General features: G+C 40.5%; 1 protein-coding gene across 1 annotated transcript in view; it reads right to left on the bottom strand.

The window, feature by feature from the left end:
• The window catches only part of LOC117300271 (adenylate cyclase type 5-like), a 128,576-nt gene that overhangs the window by 69,153 nt on the left and 42,836 nt on the right, over positions 1–16,587 (bottom strand). Inside the window, exon 3 of the mRNA XM_033784005.1 lies at positions 8,543–8,692. Coding sequence (XP_033639896.1) covers positions 8,543–8,692 — 150 coding nt within the window. The remainder of the gene's footprint in view (positions 1–8,542; positions 8,693–16,587) is intronic.

Raw genomic sequence — 16,587 nt, forward strand, 5'->3', positions numbered from 1 at the left:
TAATTTACTCTACCTTTAAACACACTCAACTCAGACATAAAATGGCCTTCCACCAGGAATACATTTAACAAATTGGACGGAGTTACTCTTGGGAGTGAGTTATCTTGTCTTTAAGGTCTTGGCAAATAGAATAAACCCAAGACCCATCAATACAACTGCCCCATGAGAATATCTAATAGGACACTGGGACAAGCAGGGACAAGGTCAGGAACCAGTAATATTATGATGAATTCTGTATAGACACAATGAGGTTGACCAACTGTATTCCTGTTTTGTTTTGTTTTGGGGTTTTTTCCTTTATTTTTTTGTGTTTTTTTTCCTCTTTTTTTCTCGCAATCCTCCTTCTTAGCAAGGTTGAGAATTATGCAAAGTAGGTTTTCAGAATCGATGAATTATGTTAGACACAATGAGGTTGACCACTGGTATACATGTTTTTTCTCTCTCTTTTTCTCCCATTCTCTTTCTCCAAAATAGGTTTTCAGAATCAATGAATTCTGAATTGATGATATCACAAGAGTTAGCAATCAATATCATAGAACTGCTTAAGCACAAAAGACAGCTAAGCATAAAATAACGGAATACGGTTACCAGCCAAAACACAATGATGCTCATATCTGCTGAGCAAAAAATTGTTAAGCAATACTTTGTTTTGCTTACACATCTCCATAAAATTGGGTTCAGAGCAAGTGAGCCAACTAAGTATTGGGCCGATTACGGATGGAGATGATCATTATCAAACAAGTACATGTAGGTCACCAGTCAAGCAAGGCTTAGATACCACTGATGATATCACTGGTAACCCGTCTACATCATCCCCATCTCCCGATGGCGTCATCATCCCCTGATGATCAGGAAAGAGCCGGGTTGTCACAGCAACGGAACGGGAACAGTTCGACCATTATCGGAGCTTGATTGTATTAGGGCCGCACACAGAATCTCACGGAACCCGATTAGGGAAAAAAGGGGATGTGGTTTCTAGAGTAAATGAAATTATCAAGCCAGGGTGAGAGGTTAACGGAGACGTACTGGAATTTCCTCCACAGTCTCTTTCAATATTTCTCCTCGACCTTGCCCCTGAAATTCTGAAAGTCTACCTTCTGTTTCTGCTTGGGATAAAGTGCATGCCTTTTTATTCATAAGTGTCAACTTGTTGGAGTATTCAATTATACCCCCCCCCCCCCCCCCCCCGGACATGTATTTATGCAATTCTTTTCCTGATTGTTTCCTGAAACTGTTAGATTCACACTTTTCAGGTATTTCAAGGTACACAGCTGTTGTTTGGTTTGTTTGTTGGGGGTGTTTGTTTGTTTGTTGGGCATGTTGAGGTGTTAGTTAGTTTGTCGGTTTGACGTTTTCTGGGGTGGGTTAAAATTACATAGGAAGTGTTTGGATACAGAACTGAACCCGTCCTAAGTCCTAAGATTAATCCTAAGTTAGGAAGAGTTTGGTGAAATCGACAGCTGGGAACGTAAGGCAGGGTTTGCAACACTTTGTGAACTTTTTACAGTGTTGAAGAATATGATCTTGAAGTGTAGAGAACAAAGTATTGTCCACACAGTGACTGCAACACAGAGCTGCATATTGGGCTTTTTTTCTTCTTTTTTTTTTTTTGGGGGGGGGGGGCTGTGTTTGCTTGCTTGTTTGATTGTTTGTACCTAAAAGTATCAGTTAGCTTTCACTAACCTCTAGTTTTCAACTGCTTCTCAGCCACCATCTTTGGATTTCCGAGTTTTGCACAAAATCGATTGAAAGATTGAGACAAACAAACCACGGTCAGTTCCCGTAAGCAACAAGATAAGGGAACCAAATCCGCCTATTTCTATTTTAAACTGGTTATAACCGGAGTAAACCAATCAGGTCTGGTTTAGACAGGACAGATCTGGGTTACTAGATCCCTAAAGTGCAGGTATGCCAATGGAGCTTGTCCATCTAAAAATTTGTTATATAAAAGAAAACCGGTTAGTTCCAGTGAGAACAGGTTCCGGTGAGAACAGGTTCCAGTGAGAACAGACGTCAACATCTATGGCGACTACACTTTCCCTAGCTGGATTAATCTCGTCAGTTCCGGTCTGAAAAAAGGCGGAAGGGTTGGAATCAGACCCTTAAAGGTGGCACCAGTCAGTATGCAAATGGATCTTGTATCTGAAACTTGTTATAGACAAAGTAAACTGGTCAGTTCAGGCAGACAAAGTAGAAACAATGTCTATGTAGAACTACACTTTTCCTTACTGAATTAATCTAGTCAGTTCTGGTTTTAAGAATGGCGGAAAGGTCTGGAACCAGATCTGCAGTGATTGAACCAATATGCCCATGAAGTGTGTACATCAGAAACTTGTTTTAAAAAAGTACATGTAAACTGGTCAGTTCCAGTGGGAACAGGTTCTGGTAGATTCTGGTGACAACTGACAACAGACAACATCCATGCACTTTTCCTAACTGGATTAATCTAGTCAGTTCCGGTTTGAAGAAAGGATGAGAACCAGATGCGCAGTGGTTTCACCAATTATATGCCAATGGAGCTTATAATACATCTGAAACTTATAGACAAGTAAACTGGTCAGTTCCGGTGAGTACAGTTTCTGATGAGAGCAGACAACATCCATGGAGTCTGCACTTTTCCTAACTGGATTAATCTAGACAGTTCCGGTTTGAAGAAAAGGCGGAAGGGTTGGCAACCAGATCCGCAGTGGTGGCACCAATATGCCCATGGAGTTTGCAAACCCAACACGGGGCCAGGTTGCAGGACTTGTGTCAAGTACAGGTGAAACCCAGAGATGGGAGTGCTCTCGTCCCCAATTGACACGGTTCTTGAGGCAAACGACACCACTCCGAGATCTCTTAAACATTTACTTCCAATCTGGGTTTGTTGGACTGAAGTGCAACATGAACTCACCACATTCCCAGGGCCTCTGCTCATGTTTCCAGGGGAGAGAGTTTCAAGGAGTTCTGCTGGGTTTTTGTTTTGCCTTGATCTTGTTAGAGTGACAAGAGTGAAAATTAAACAAGGTTGTAAAATGCAATGTTAGGTTGGAACACCTGTACTCTGTAGTAATCGTGTTTAAAGACAATTGACACTATTGGTAATTGTCAAAGTCCAGTCTTCTCACTCGGTGTATCTCAACATACGCATAAAATAACAAACCTTTGTCACACAAAGTTTTGTGCTTTCAGATGCTTGATTTCGTGACCTAAGCTGAGGTCTCAAAATCAATTCTATTTTTTTTATTTAAGTGGGAAAATACTTCTTTCTCAAAAACTACGTTACTTCAGGGGGAGCAGTTTCTCACAATGTTTTGTACTATCAACAGCTCACCATTGCTCGTTACAAAGTAAGTTTTTATGCTAAAAATTATTTTGAGTAATTACCAATAGTGTTTATAGTGCCTTTAAGGGCAAGGTCCTTTTCCTTAAGTAAAGGGTACCTTTTATAAAGAAACTTTAAAGGGTTTTGTACAAAATTTGTATAGAAAAAAACAAAACATTATTGCTTGAAGTGAAGCCACATTCCTCACATGCCTTCATGGCAAAGAATCAGCCCTAGGTTTTTCTTTTCTTTGAAGGATGAAGACAGGTGTCTCTGGAGACAGGGAAATGTCTTGCTCTTCAGTCTAATCATGCTACCTCTATGGTCTAATTAATATTGCCCTGTATAAGGTGACAAGGACACAGCTGTTGGCATAATTTCTCAGGGTCCATCCACGCTCTTTGAGCTTTTACCTCTTTCAGTGCGCGTTTTTTGTTTGAGTTCCCTTTTTTAAGGCAGTGGACACTATTGGTAATTACTCTAAATAATCATAAGCATAAAACCTTACTTGGTGATGAGTAATGGGGAGAGGTTGATAGTATAAAACATTGTGAGAAAGGCTCCCTCTGAAGTGACACGAATTTGATTTCGAGACCTCAGATTTAGAATTTGAGGTCTCAAAATCAACCACAACTTTGTGTGACAAGGGTGTTTTTTCTTTTGTTATTATCTCGCAACTTCGAAGACCAATTGCGCTCAAATGTTCACAGGTTTGTTATTTTATGCATATGTTGAGATACACCAAGTGAGAAGACTGGTCTTTAACAATTAACATTTGCTTATTCCGTTCAGCAGAGTGTGGGTTCGATTCCCGGTCGTAACACTTAACGGAGTCTCTCTCAAAAGCTACAATGAAGCCTTCGAGAAAGACTCTGCTAGCGTTGAAACCTCAAACCACTGACTTCTTCTTTGCATTCTTTTGGTTGGCAGGCAGTTCGCAATAGCTAATTCTATTTTCTCGTTTTCAATTCCTCTAAAATAACCCAGCATTGAAATGGCATAGTGATTTGATCAACGTGGAAAACAAGAATGGTAGAGAACGGAAAATCAATGAACGAAGAAAAAAAAAAAAAAAAAAAAGTACATCCACATGGGGGTTTAACCATCGGACCACTAACTATTTTTAATTGATACCGTAGGTCCTTTTAGTTGGTAAGCAGTTTGCAATCAGCTTATTATATTTTCTCAAGTCTAATAATTATCAGTACATTCCTATTCTGCTCAACCCCAAGCTATAATCTTATTTTCTCCTTTTCAATTCCTATAAAATAAACCCAGCATTGAAATGGCATAATAATTTGATCAATGGCGAAAACACAAGAATGGAAGAGAACGAAGAAAAAAATCAATGAACGAGAGGAAAAAAAGTACATCAACAATAACCAGGATGATGACACCAGCCACCCCCCCCCCCCCCAATCACGACTGCATGACCAGGTCCGTAGGAAACCCAGGTTGACTGGTCAATAGCTGCATCTGACCAGAATAAATGACCATCTGATAGGGACATATTATGACGCCTAGGGGTTGATTATTTGCTCAGAGGCCCTGGCCTAATGATCCATACACAAAGTGCCTCATTCCTTTCCACTCCTGATTAGATACTGAAGTGGCTTTTGATTTGTTTTGTTCATTTTACCTCCAGTATACTTTGAGAGGTAAGTTCATGAACACCAATCCAGCACTAAAAGACACTGGACACTATTGGTAATTGTAAAAGACCAGTCTTCTCACTTGGTGTATCCCAACAATGTGCATAAAATAACAAACCTGTGAAGTTTGAGCTCAATCGGTCGTCGAAGTTGCGAAATATTAATGAAAGAAAAAACACCCTTGTCACAAGAAGTTGTGTGCTTTAAGATGCTTGATTTCGAGACCTCAAATTATAAATCTGAGGTCTCCAAATCAAATTTGTGGAAAATCACTTCTTTCGCAAATAAGGGAGCCGTTTCTCACAATGTTTTATTCTAGCAACCTCTCCCCATTAATCGTTACCAAGAAAGGTTTTATGCTATAAGTTATTTTTAGTAATTACCAATAGTGTCCATTAACCAGGGCGAAAACCCTCTCTTTTTAAGTGTTAAAATTGAAATTTACATAGTGAAAAAATGGGTTGACTTGTACTTCTTAATGTAATGGTGATTTATGTGCAGCTGGTTTCAACATGTGAGGGAAAATCAGAGATACATTGTACAACCCCCCCCCCCCCCCCGAATCCTTTCTTGTCAGAGTGTCATGTAAATGCATCCACCATCATCCCGAATTTAGCTAATTCAAAAGCCAAATAGACTCAGGATATCTGGTATTAATTAGCAGACAAGTTTTCATCTACTTGACTCCGTCCGCGGCTCCACGGGCTGTAACGCAACCCTCTCCAGATCACCCATCGGGACTGATTCTACAAGCGTCCGTAACTCCATGTTTGCCGTTCTCTCCCTCCACACACGGCGACAGAAATTATGACCGGACGGACGAGGGGGGAAAAATGACACCCAACATGAATATGCGTCTCCAGGTCCACAACCCTATCAATAAATCCCAGCGAAAAAGTAAACAGTTGCTCCGTCATAAACAATTCCCACATCTGTTTGAGTACATCACGGCGTGCCGTGGAAACTTTACGCAGCTCGTGTTTCGCAGCGCGGTGAGGGATTTCAACGATTTCAACAGGGAGGAGGGTGCCTTCTGTCGTGGGGTAACCTGTCCCGCCGGCGTGACGGCGCCACGCATCGGTTGTGGATTATTCAAGACGGAGTGTTTGCATTCTCGGAGGGTCTCAGGGGTGCTGGTTCCAATCGAAGAGTTTCGATCAAGGGGAGTAGGGGATAAGCCCGACTGGAAGTTAGCGGAGAGGATCATCAATATCTAGAGACGGGAGGTGGGTAATAAAAGCTCAACACCTGGCATCTCTTGACTGAATTTTGTTGACTGGGACTATAGAGGAGAACTGCCGACATTGACTCTGCTCTTAATGTCACTCAAAGCCACATCAAATTACTCTATGTTCTCTGCTCTCTCTTTTTTTTATCTTTTCTGAAAAGTTACAGAGTTACTCGTCCTTTTTCTTGTCAGGAATGATGAGATGGCAACACTTGCATCTTGCAATTAGAGAGATTTCAACTCTTTTTTCCCCAGAAAAGTTACAAAGTTTGACCTACTTGTCCTTTTTCCTGTCAGGAATGAAGAGATGGCAAAATTTGCATCTTGCAATTTGGGAGAACTCGCTCCCTTTTTTCCTGAAAAGTTACAGAGTTACTTGTCCTTTTTCTTGTCAGGAATGAAGAGTTGGCATTATTTGCATCTTGCAATTAGAGAGATCTCAACTCTTTTTTTTCCCCGTAAAAGTTACAAACTTACTTGTCATGAATGATTTATTCACTGCGTGATGTGTGTATTGACTACCAAAATAAACTTGTGCGTGTGCGTACTCCACGTTACCAGGCATTCTCCGCTTACACAGGTCACGCAGAAACGCGACGCTTGCTCAGTAAGTAGAGAATAGTGACCATAAGCACAGAATTCGGCAGTAGGCAGATCCATGAAATTGGGCCCAGACCCTTTGCTGTTGTATGACTGTATAGTACATGTACATAGTCCCAGGTATTTGGGCAAGGCAGTTTGTCTCAGATAGCGTGCATTTCTATTGAAGCAGTTCAAGGTGCACCAAGGCAAATGACTAGGGGCAATGAAGGCAAGTGCTTTGTGAAGGTACCAACACTGATGTGTGTATTTGGGCTTTTCAAAGTCGAAACAGCAGAGCGGGCAGCAGCGCGATGGTGCTGCACTAAATACATTCCCTTGAATGTGGCACAATGTACAGCGGTTTCTGCCGATGATGTACATTTGTATTGGAGCATTTCAATGGGCACCAAGGCAATGACCAGGGGCAATGAAGGCAATTGCCTGTGTGTGTTGTGGCTTTATGAAGTCAAAACAGCAGAGCGGGCAGCAGCGCGATGGTGCTGCACTAAATAAATTCTCTTGAATGTGGCACAATGTACAGCGATTTCTGTTGACGATGTATATTTGTATTGGAGCAATTCAAGGGGCACCAAGGCACTGACCAGGGGCAATGAAGGCAATTGCCTGTGTGTGTTGTGGCTTTATGAAGTCAGCAAAGCGGCCTGCAGCGCAGTGGTGCTGCACTAAGTAAATTCCTTGTGAATGTGGCACAATGTACAGTGGTTTCTGCTTCGCAGTGCAGAATAACTCTCTGAACCGGTGGGTGGAAGGAAACGCTGGCATGATACTCAGGCCCTTGGGGAATTCTCCAGATGCAATCAACTTATCCTCTTGCTCTTTTTACTTTTCTTTGGAAGAGAGAGGATGGGGGAAGCCAGAGGGGAGAGAGGGGGGAGAGGGTAGTGCTTTAGAGACTTTCTCTTTTTGGACACGCAGCAATCAGGTGGCAGAAGTTGGTGAAGTAAATGTTTGGGTTGAACAAAGAGAGATTGACTATAAAGCGGATTCGAACCAACGACCTGTGGATTAACAGGCCAGTGCTCTACCAGCTGAGCTATCTAGCCCTACATGTATGTTGGCAGTCAAAGCTCAGTCACCAGCCTGCATTTGAGATCTGGGCCAAATTTCAAAGAGCCGCTTAAGCACAAAAAGTAGCTAAGAACAACAAAACTATGCTTACCAGAATAAGGTAACCAACTAAACTACCATATCACATGTACAATTTGTGACTGGTATCCTGCTCAATTCTGCTTAGCAGCAAATTGTAATGCAATTTTCTGTCTAAGCAGCTCTATGAAATTGGCCTCTGGGAACATCCAAACAATCACCTAGAGACAATACAGGGAGAACAATGAAAAGGCTTGGTCACCAGCCCGGATGCGAGATCTGTGAACATCAAGACAATCACCTAGAGATGACCGGAGACTGTACGAGAACAATGCAGGGACAACAATGAAAAGACTCCGTCACCAGCCCAGATACGAGATCTGTGAACATCAAGACATCACTTTGAGAAGAACGGGAACAGTGCGAGAACCATGCCTGGGGAACAATGAAAAGACTCGATCACAAGACCCGGATGCAAGATCTGGGAACTTCAAGACATCACTTTGAGAAGAATGGGGACAATGCAGGGAGAAAAATGAAAAGGCTCGTTCACCAGCAAGATCTGGGATCAACAAGACATCCACCTACTGACAAACGGGGACAGTACAAGGACAAATTAGCAAGAACAATGAAAAATCCAGACATCAGAAGAAAGAGAATTGTCTGTACCTGTTCTTGATTTTCTCTTTGTGTGGTGAGTCTGGCCTCTATACACCTCCTTGTCTCTAGGAATGCCTGTCTCTGTGCAGCTTCCGTTGGGTAATGGGTGAAGACACCAGCGAGGTTGCCGCAAACGAAGATGAACAGATTAGCAAGAATCTGAAACAGACAATATAAAAAATTCTTAATTTTTAACATTTCAGTAACCTCAGGATGTCTACATTTTCCTGGATCGATGCAGAAATATGATTTTGTTATTTTTTATTTTTTACCCATACACCAATGACCAGGATTCAGGAAAAGTACTGAGTATACAGTGCTTAATTATATCGGAGTAGGGTAAAAAAACAAATTATATTCTTTATCCCCGATGCAAAATTAACATGAAATGGTTGCTGCAGTGGATTTGAACTGCCATCGGGCTAGGTCGGTGTCTAGCAATGCAAATATCGTGGGTTTGAATCCCACGCAACTAGTGGAGACCTCCAATAATGCCTACAAGATAAAGGGCTTATAATATTCACACGACCACCAGCCAGAGTCCAGTAATTTTAGTCCTGCAGTCTAATGTTTTTCCAAACAAAAAAGGATTATACTAAATTTCAATTCAAGATCTCTCTAAAAGTAAATCTACAAAACCTTAAGTAAAAAACAAAACCTGATCAAATAAAAAGACATTTCGATTTCAGTGAAACTGAGACTGCAAAATTTGTGTTTGAGTGCAGATTCTACTGAAATTACCACATAAAATACTGCTCAGAGTGATTGCCGTTTAATGTGACACTAGCAGCATCCACATAATGTTCAAGGATTTTGTTATCTCAACCCACTATTTGCCGAGTAGGAGGGAATTTGAGCTGCAGGAGCAGTATACATAGTAATTTGAGAATATCGTTGGATCAGAAACAACTTGTGGAGTGTTATCATGCCTAGGGGAGGAAACTTTACAGATCCTACAGAAATTTGAAAGACCCGACTCAATTTGACGAGGCTTCTAACCTTACAGATTACACAGAAAACACATTGGTTTGGAGCCGAGTTACTTGCACCGGACATCAAATTAATCCACAGCACCCACATCAGTTGCTGTGGTGCCCTGTGCTTTTGCCATGTTTGCCGTGGTGTCCTGTGCTTTTGCTGTGGTGCCCTTTGCATACAAATTGAAATTTTCCTCATAGAGGTGCACCTCACCAGAGCCAAACTGCTGTGCCCCTTCAATTATTATTATTATGGGGATCCGGTTGCAGACTGGCACTCGTTTTGGGTGTGCATGAGAATTGGTAGGAAACTTTCCCCTGTGCATTTCTGATGAAATTTTGAAGGTGGTTTACAAAAAGAAAACAAAAAAGGTGTTTTTCAGATAAAAATGTGTAATGTATACCGCAAGAGATGAGATAAATCTTCAGTCATTTTGATAAATGTATCAGTGCAATTGTTTCTCAAATCAAAACATTGAAATGCGAACTGTTTATTTTATACACCGATGTCTGTGAAAAAAAATCACCGCCACAACACTCGGGCAGGACCCAAACCCACGACCCCCCGCGTAACTCAGAGCAGTGTCTTACCAACTGGACTACCGAGATTGCCCAGTAGCTAGAGGCAGTTTGAATCCTACATTTTAGCAGCGGGTACTGCAAACCCGATGCAAATTTAACATTTATAAAATTGAGTACCAGTATGTTGCCAGGAACAGAGTTATTTTTCTCATTTTGATTCTGGTCTTGCACAAAAATATGTTGATCCAGTAAACATTTTGATCTACAAGCTCATCATCAGTCTTGTGGGTTTTTTTCTCCCAATTTCAAGCCCTGTGTTATGAAAAACATTGCACTTTCTAAAACACCTTGACATTTTAGAAGATCGGTCCACAATCCCTGTTGAATCGGAACCAAAGGTCTCCGCGTGTTCCAAACAGTTTACATAAATCTCATATTTATCCCGTTCAATATTTATTAACAAGCAGTACATGTTTGTTTTGATAGATCTATTTACATAGCCCTCAAGGAGACATGATCCGCGCATATCAAAATAACGAGGTAGAATTGAACCGGACTGGAAACGCACACACACAAAAGAGACAACTTATCTTTCATCACATTAGCAGGCTTTTCACAATGTTGTAACAATTTTTGAAGGCATGGTATACTTTTGGTAATTGTCAAAGACCTGTATGCTAACTTGGTACGTATATAATCCCAACATACAAACATATTAGCATAACAGTAAAACGCCTGTGAACATTTAGGCTCAATCAATCTTCAAATTCTTTATTTAAAAAAAAAATTGTTTGTTTGTTTTTTGTTTTTTGGGTTTTTTGGGGTTTTTTTTTTTGGGGGGGGGGTGGGGCGTTAGCAAGTTTACCCCCAAAACAAGGCAAAAAGCCACTCCATAAGGAGAACAATTATTAAATGTGAACAAATAGCTCAGATGAGCTGAAGATAGGAATTGATATTCCTCTTAAAGCCATTATACACTTTCGGTAAACAGTATTGTCCAAGTCCCACACTTCGTGTATCACAACTTAAATATAAAATAACAAACCTGTGAAAATTTAGGCTCAATCAGTCATCGGAGTCGGGAGAAAATAACGGGAAAACCCACTCCTGTTTTCGCGCATTTCGCCGTGTCATGACATGTGTTCATAATCAATCCGTAATTCTCGCTATCGAGAATTGATATTGTTTTAATGTTTTCTCAAAAAGTAAAGCATTTCATGGAACAATATTTCAAGAGAAGTCTTTCACCACATACATGTACCTTCTGTAAACCCTGTAAATTATTTGTAGATCTGTGAACTTTTTTTTCTTTTTCTCTGTACCGAAAGTGTATAACGGCTTCAAAACAATCTAGGTTGTAGGTTAAAGGGAAACATGCACCAGGCAAGAAATTCCAAAGAGATGCAGTAGTTGCAAAAAAAGTAATAAAAAAAAACTCAGTGCTTTGTGCTTTTGACATCATGTCACAAACACCCAGAAGAAAAAAAAGAAGAAGAAACACACGCCCCAACAAATACCCTAACAAACATGCTGTACAGTCTGTAAATTTACAGTTTTGTAGCCTGTTCTAGTGAAAATAAGTGGACTCTCGCAAGTGTCAGGACAGCTTATTTGATCCCCGACTGAAAGAAAAACATGAGTTTTTTTTTTCTTGCTCTCCTTTTTCCTTTTTTTCTGATTGAAGGATAATTATGCAACCAAAGGGTAAGACGATAACACGTATAGCTCTACAATCTGTCTCCCCTTACAACGTATGGAAACTGATCACCATTTCAATTAAATCTACCCTCGCAGAAATCCAAGAAACGACTCATGCATAAATCGTGTCTCAGATTCAAATGATTCTGAGTGAAAAATTATCCCAAACCATATTACCTCGAAGAGAGTCTTTTCTCAGAATAGTTTTTATTATCACTAGCTGCAAAGTATTATAACCAGTCAGGCTATATTCTCTTAGACTATACGAAGGTACGCAACGACACAGGATTGATGGTTGAAGTTACTATTAATGTACGACTGTTGGCGGAGGCTCTCACTGTGCTCAACTTGAAATTACACGGGTTTATAAAGGAAAGAGCAAGATGCTTTCTTACACAAATTGTAACCATATAAGGGATTGTTTCCTACTTCATTAAAGGGACATTTGAATAATTATACATACAGGATTATGTTTGGCTGGATTAAGAAGGGGGGCGTACTAAACAAATGAGAGTGTGGACGATTGCCCCATATTTGGACTTCCCAGACTTGCCTCACACTCACTCCATTGTAATGACTAAGAACAAAGAACTGATTATAAGGTGTATATCATATAGAAACACTGCCACCAGAATATTAATATTTTACATTAGTTTATAAAATGGCACCGGTGATAGTATGGTTTCATGGTCGTTAATTGTTGGGAGTTACCGACATGACCAATATACGTACATGTATGACCCTACGTGTACAGGTAAAATATACCTTTGGAACCGTTCAATGGACCCTTCCCGTGAAATTTTATGCATATATGTTGAGATACACCAAATGAGAAGACTGGTTTTTGGCAATTACCAAAGGTGTCCAGTGCCTTTCATACCTTTCACATCAGATAGACTGCTCCGATTATGAAGTTATATTTTCAGGGAAGCGTTAAACTCTTTAATTGAAGGCGAACATTTTCGTTCCCTCAAATTGATATATAATTTAACAAGCTTTCCAAATATTTATCAAGGTTTTATAATTGGTAGCCTACAGCTATGTTCCAATATTCAAATTTCTTTGAGTTGCCGCAATCATTTGGTGGAATTTCCTCTTTTTTTTCTTTTTAATTAAACCGTCAGGAGATCTTATTTTATTCACGGTCATGCCACTTGATTCATTACCAGTAATAATCTATGCACAAAAGCAATGGCTTCAACAAAAACTCTGGTGTACAAAAAATCAAATTGTGGTTACCGACGTCAATTGTGTACATTGAACCTTGCCTAGCAACGGAACAACATCATTGCTGTTATAGACAATCGTCTACAAGGTTGATGGGGTTATACATGTAGGGCGCAACTTGGTAAGCAGGAAAAGTGTATTTGCTAAGCACAAATTAACAGGGGTTTAGTCACAACTAATGTACACTACAATGTAATTTTTGGCAGGTAACCTGTTTTGCTAAGCAATTCTTTCTGTGCTAAGAAGCTTGCTCAGACTGGCTCTAAGGTTCTCACTGTAACGATTTGTAACAAAATGAAAAATCCTTTTCATTGCCTTTTTTTCCCCTATTTATTTTTTGTTTATTTTTATTTGTTTTAATAGGCTACCTCATTGTGTAAAACCTTTGTTAAAGGAACATTACAGAATTGGTTTTTACTAACAAAACAGTTGTTGGCAGTGTGCGCACTTTATGTAATCCACCATATACATAAACTGACAAACCTGTAGAAGTTCAAGATCGATCGTCTATCTGGGTCACAAGAGAATAGTGCAAAACCGATTACAAATTTTGCACTGCATCGATGCCAAAATAAAAATGATTAAAATGCTCACTGAGCAATAAACTCCAAACAAGAAGTTAGACTATTTATTTCTCATCGAATATGACATTTCAGACAGAAATATTTCAAGGGATATTTTCAACTATCATCATCATTAGCCCGTGTAAGTTTGATGTAAATCTGTGATCTTCACGATTTTTGTTTCTTACCAATCGTGTAACATTCCTTAAAAACTGTGGTCTTGTACAATACCTTCTGGTCCACCACAAAATTTTGAACCAAAAACCCTTCAATCCTGTGAATATTAAAATAAAAAAATTGAGCTCTTGCTAGTACATGTACATGCATGGGATACATCTTTTTCACTATTCAAATCAATCAAACTCTTATTAGCCATGTCAGATACTGTAAGAGAATAGATCGTTCATAAAGCACTTTTATATTTACAACAAGTAGGGCATATAGCACGTCAGCAGTTATACAGGTTTACGTCAACGACACACAGCAGCAAAGCGTGAATGCCATTGGCAGAGATCACCCTTTCATCCAAGGTAAAAAACGTGTGAATAATTTACGCTTCACAGTTAACGCATTCACAGTGCTCTACAAAAATATTAACATGCTGAGTTTTTACCTCTCGGATGACTATTAACCAAAACACTTCATTTGACAGCGAACATTTTACAGAAGTGACCACGGCGACATTGGAAATTATTATCTAAGAGTCAACTCAATGCGTCAGATGAAGCGTCGATTGGCTTAAACGATGTACTCGAGTCAAAGGTTCTCTTGTATTACATTGTTTTCCATGAATGTTTCAAAGGGCTCTTCCTCCCGTCGACTTTGTTTTAAAAACACTGATGTTGTCATGGGCAATTTATTTTCAAAATTGACGCTAACAAAATCATGCGTACCAACGGGTAAAAACATACAAGGAAGAAATCACTTTTTGGAAGGCTTCTGAATTTGATGAATTGAACAGGACAGTTTTGGAGCAAGATGCGCAGCTTTGCTGTTTAAATGACGTCAAAACTAGTTATTCTCGGCACTTATAAGCATTTTGCGTAAATCAAGCGTCATTGATATTCGTCAGACATCCGCGAGTTGAATGTACGAACCCCCTCTTGAGTTACAACTCTACCATGGATGCTCAGGTGCGTCCACAGGTTGACTCAAGTCCCAAAACGTGAGGTCTGGAATTCTTGAAGGGTCCCGTTTTTTTGCCAATTTGAATTTTCATTCATGCATTCACTAAAGTGGGGGAAAAATTGGTTTACTATCTGTCAATGGAACATTGTCAAGAAGAACAGAAAGAAAAGTTACTAGAAAGGGAGTAAGTTGACTGAAGTCCCTCAACGCGAGGTCTGGAACTTTTGAAGAGCCAGTTTTTCCTGAATTAAAATTTTCAGCGCTGCGTTTACAAAAGTGGGGGAAATGTTGGTTTAATATCCGTCATATGGAAGAAGGACATAATAAAAAGAAAGGGCATAAACAATTATTGTGCAAAAGTGCAGGTTTTGAACTTTGCTTTTGAAGAGACACAGCAATTTTCCTCAGGTAAGGGGCACTCTAAGAGAAAAATCTAAGTATGTAAGGGCACCACAACAAAATCCAAGGGCACCACAACAAAATCCAAGGGCACCACAACAAAATCCAAGGGCACCACAACAAAATCCAAGGGCACCACAACAAAATCCAAGGGCACCACAACAAAATCCAAGGGCACCACAACAAAATCCAAGGGCACCACAACAAGATCCAAGGGCACCACAACAAGATCCAAGGGCACCACAACAAGATCCAAGGGCACCACAACAAAATCCAAGGGCACCACAACAAAATCCAAGGGCACCACAACAAAATCCAAGGGCACCACAACAAAATCCAAGGGCACCACAACAGAATCCAAGGGCACCACAACAAAATCCAAGGGCACCACAACAAAATCCAAGGGCACCACAACAAAATCCAAGGGCACCACAACAAAATCCAAGGGCACCACAACAAAATCCAAGGGCACCACAACAAAAACCAAGGGCACCACAACAAAATCCAAGGGCACCACAACAAAATCCAAGGGCACCACAACAAAATCCAAGGGCACCACAACAGAATCCAAGGGCACCACAACAAAATCCAAGGGCACCACAACAAAATCCAAGGGCACCACAACAAAATCCAAGGGCACCACAACAAAATCCAAGGGCACCACAACAAAATCCAAGGGCACCACAGCAAAATCATAGGGCACCACCGCAAATGTTGTGGGCGTCGTGGGTTGTTTCGAGGCATGAAATTGTGTTTCAAGACAACTGAGTGTAAAAGCTAAGAACTGCAAATTATTAGCATTCTTATTTTTTAATGATTGTTCAACATTTGAACACCGATTCTCCATTTTCTTTCTGGTGGAGGTTGGGGAGGAGGGATTGAAATTTGTGGAGCCAAAGGGAGTGGGTCTTTTGCACCACGAAAATCTGCAAACAATCCTGCCGACAGCAGTTTAACCCTGCGTTTCTGTTGACTTGAAACACCCTCTTTTATAGATTAAGACGTGTGCCCATCTCTCAATTTCTACCACGGACCTATTCAGAAATCAATTTCCAAACTGACGAATCCGGGTCACGGTCCCGTTTTAATGTAGCCATGTTTTGCTAAGAGCCATGACGGAACATGAAAAATTGACACGTACCCCGTGGTATTATCATGATGATGGGGCAGGTGCAGGCACGTATTGAACGGGGTATATTGGCGTAAAAAATGTATTACCGTTAATAGGAAAATTGGATCAGATATTAATGTGTCCCCCTGACAGTTCGGATAAAAAGAGTAAAAAGTGAAAGCTGTACACTTGCATTCAAGGCAAAAAACAGAGTCTGCCATCCTGGCCCAAATTTCATGCTTAGCACAATCATATAATCCCGGTCCAGTACGCTTAGCTACAAGTCATGCAGTCTTGTGGGTTTTCCCCCAAACATTGGAGCCCTGATACAAGCCTGGAATTACATGGTGGCCAGAGAGCCTGGAGGCCATAACATTCGTTGCCCTAATATTGGCCTTCGATACCCTGGTCTTGGCCTAGGTGCCCCTT

The sequence above is a fragment of the Asterias rubens genome, chromosome 15, assembly GCF_902459465.1.
Source record: "Asterias rubens chromosome 15, eAstRub1.3, whole genome shotgun sequence".
NCBI classification, from domain to species: domain Eukaryota; kingdom Metazoa; phylum Echinodermata; class Asteroidea; order Forcipulatida; family Asteriidae; genus Asterias; species Asterias rubens.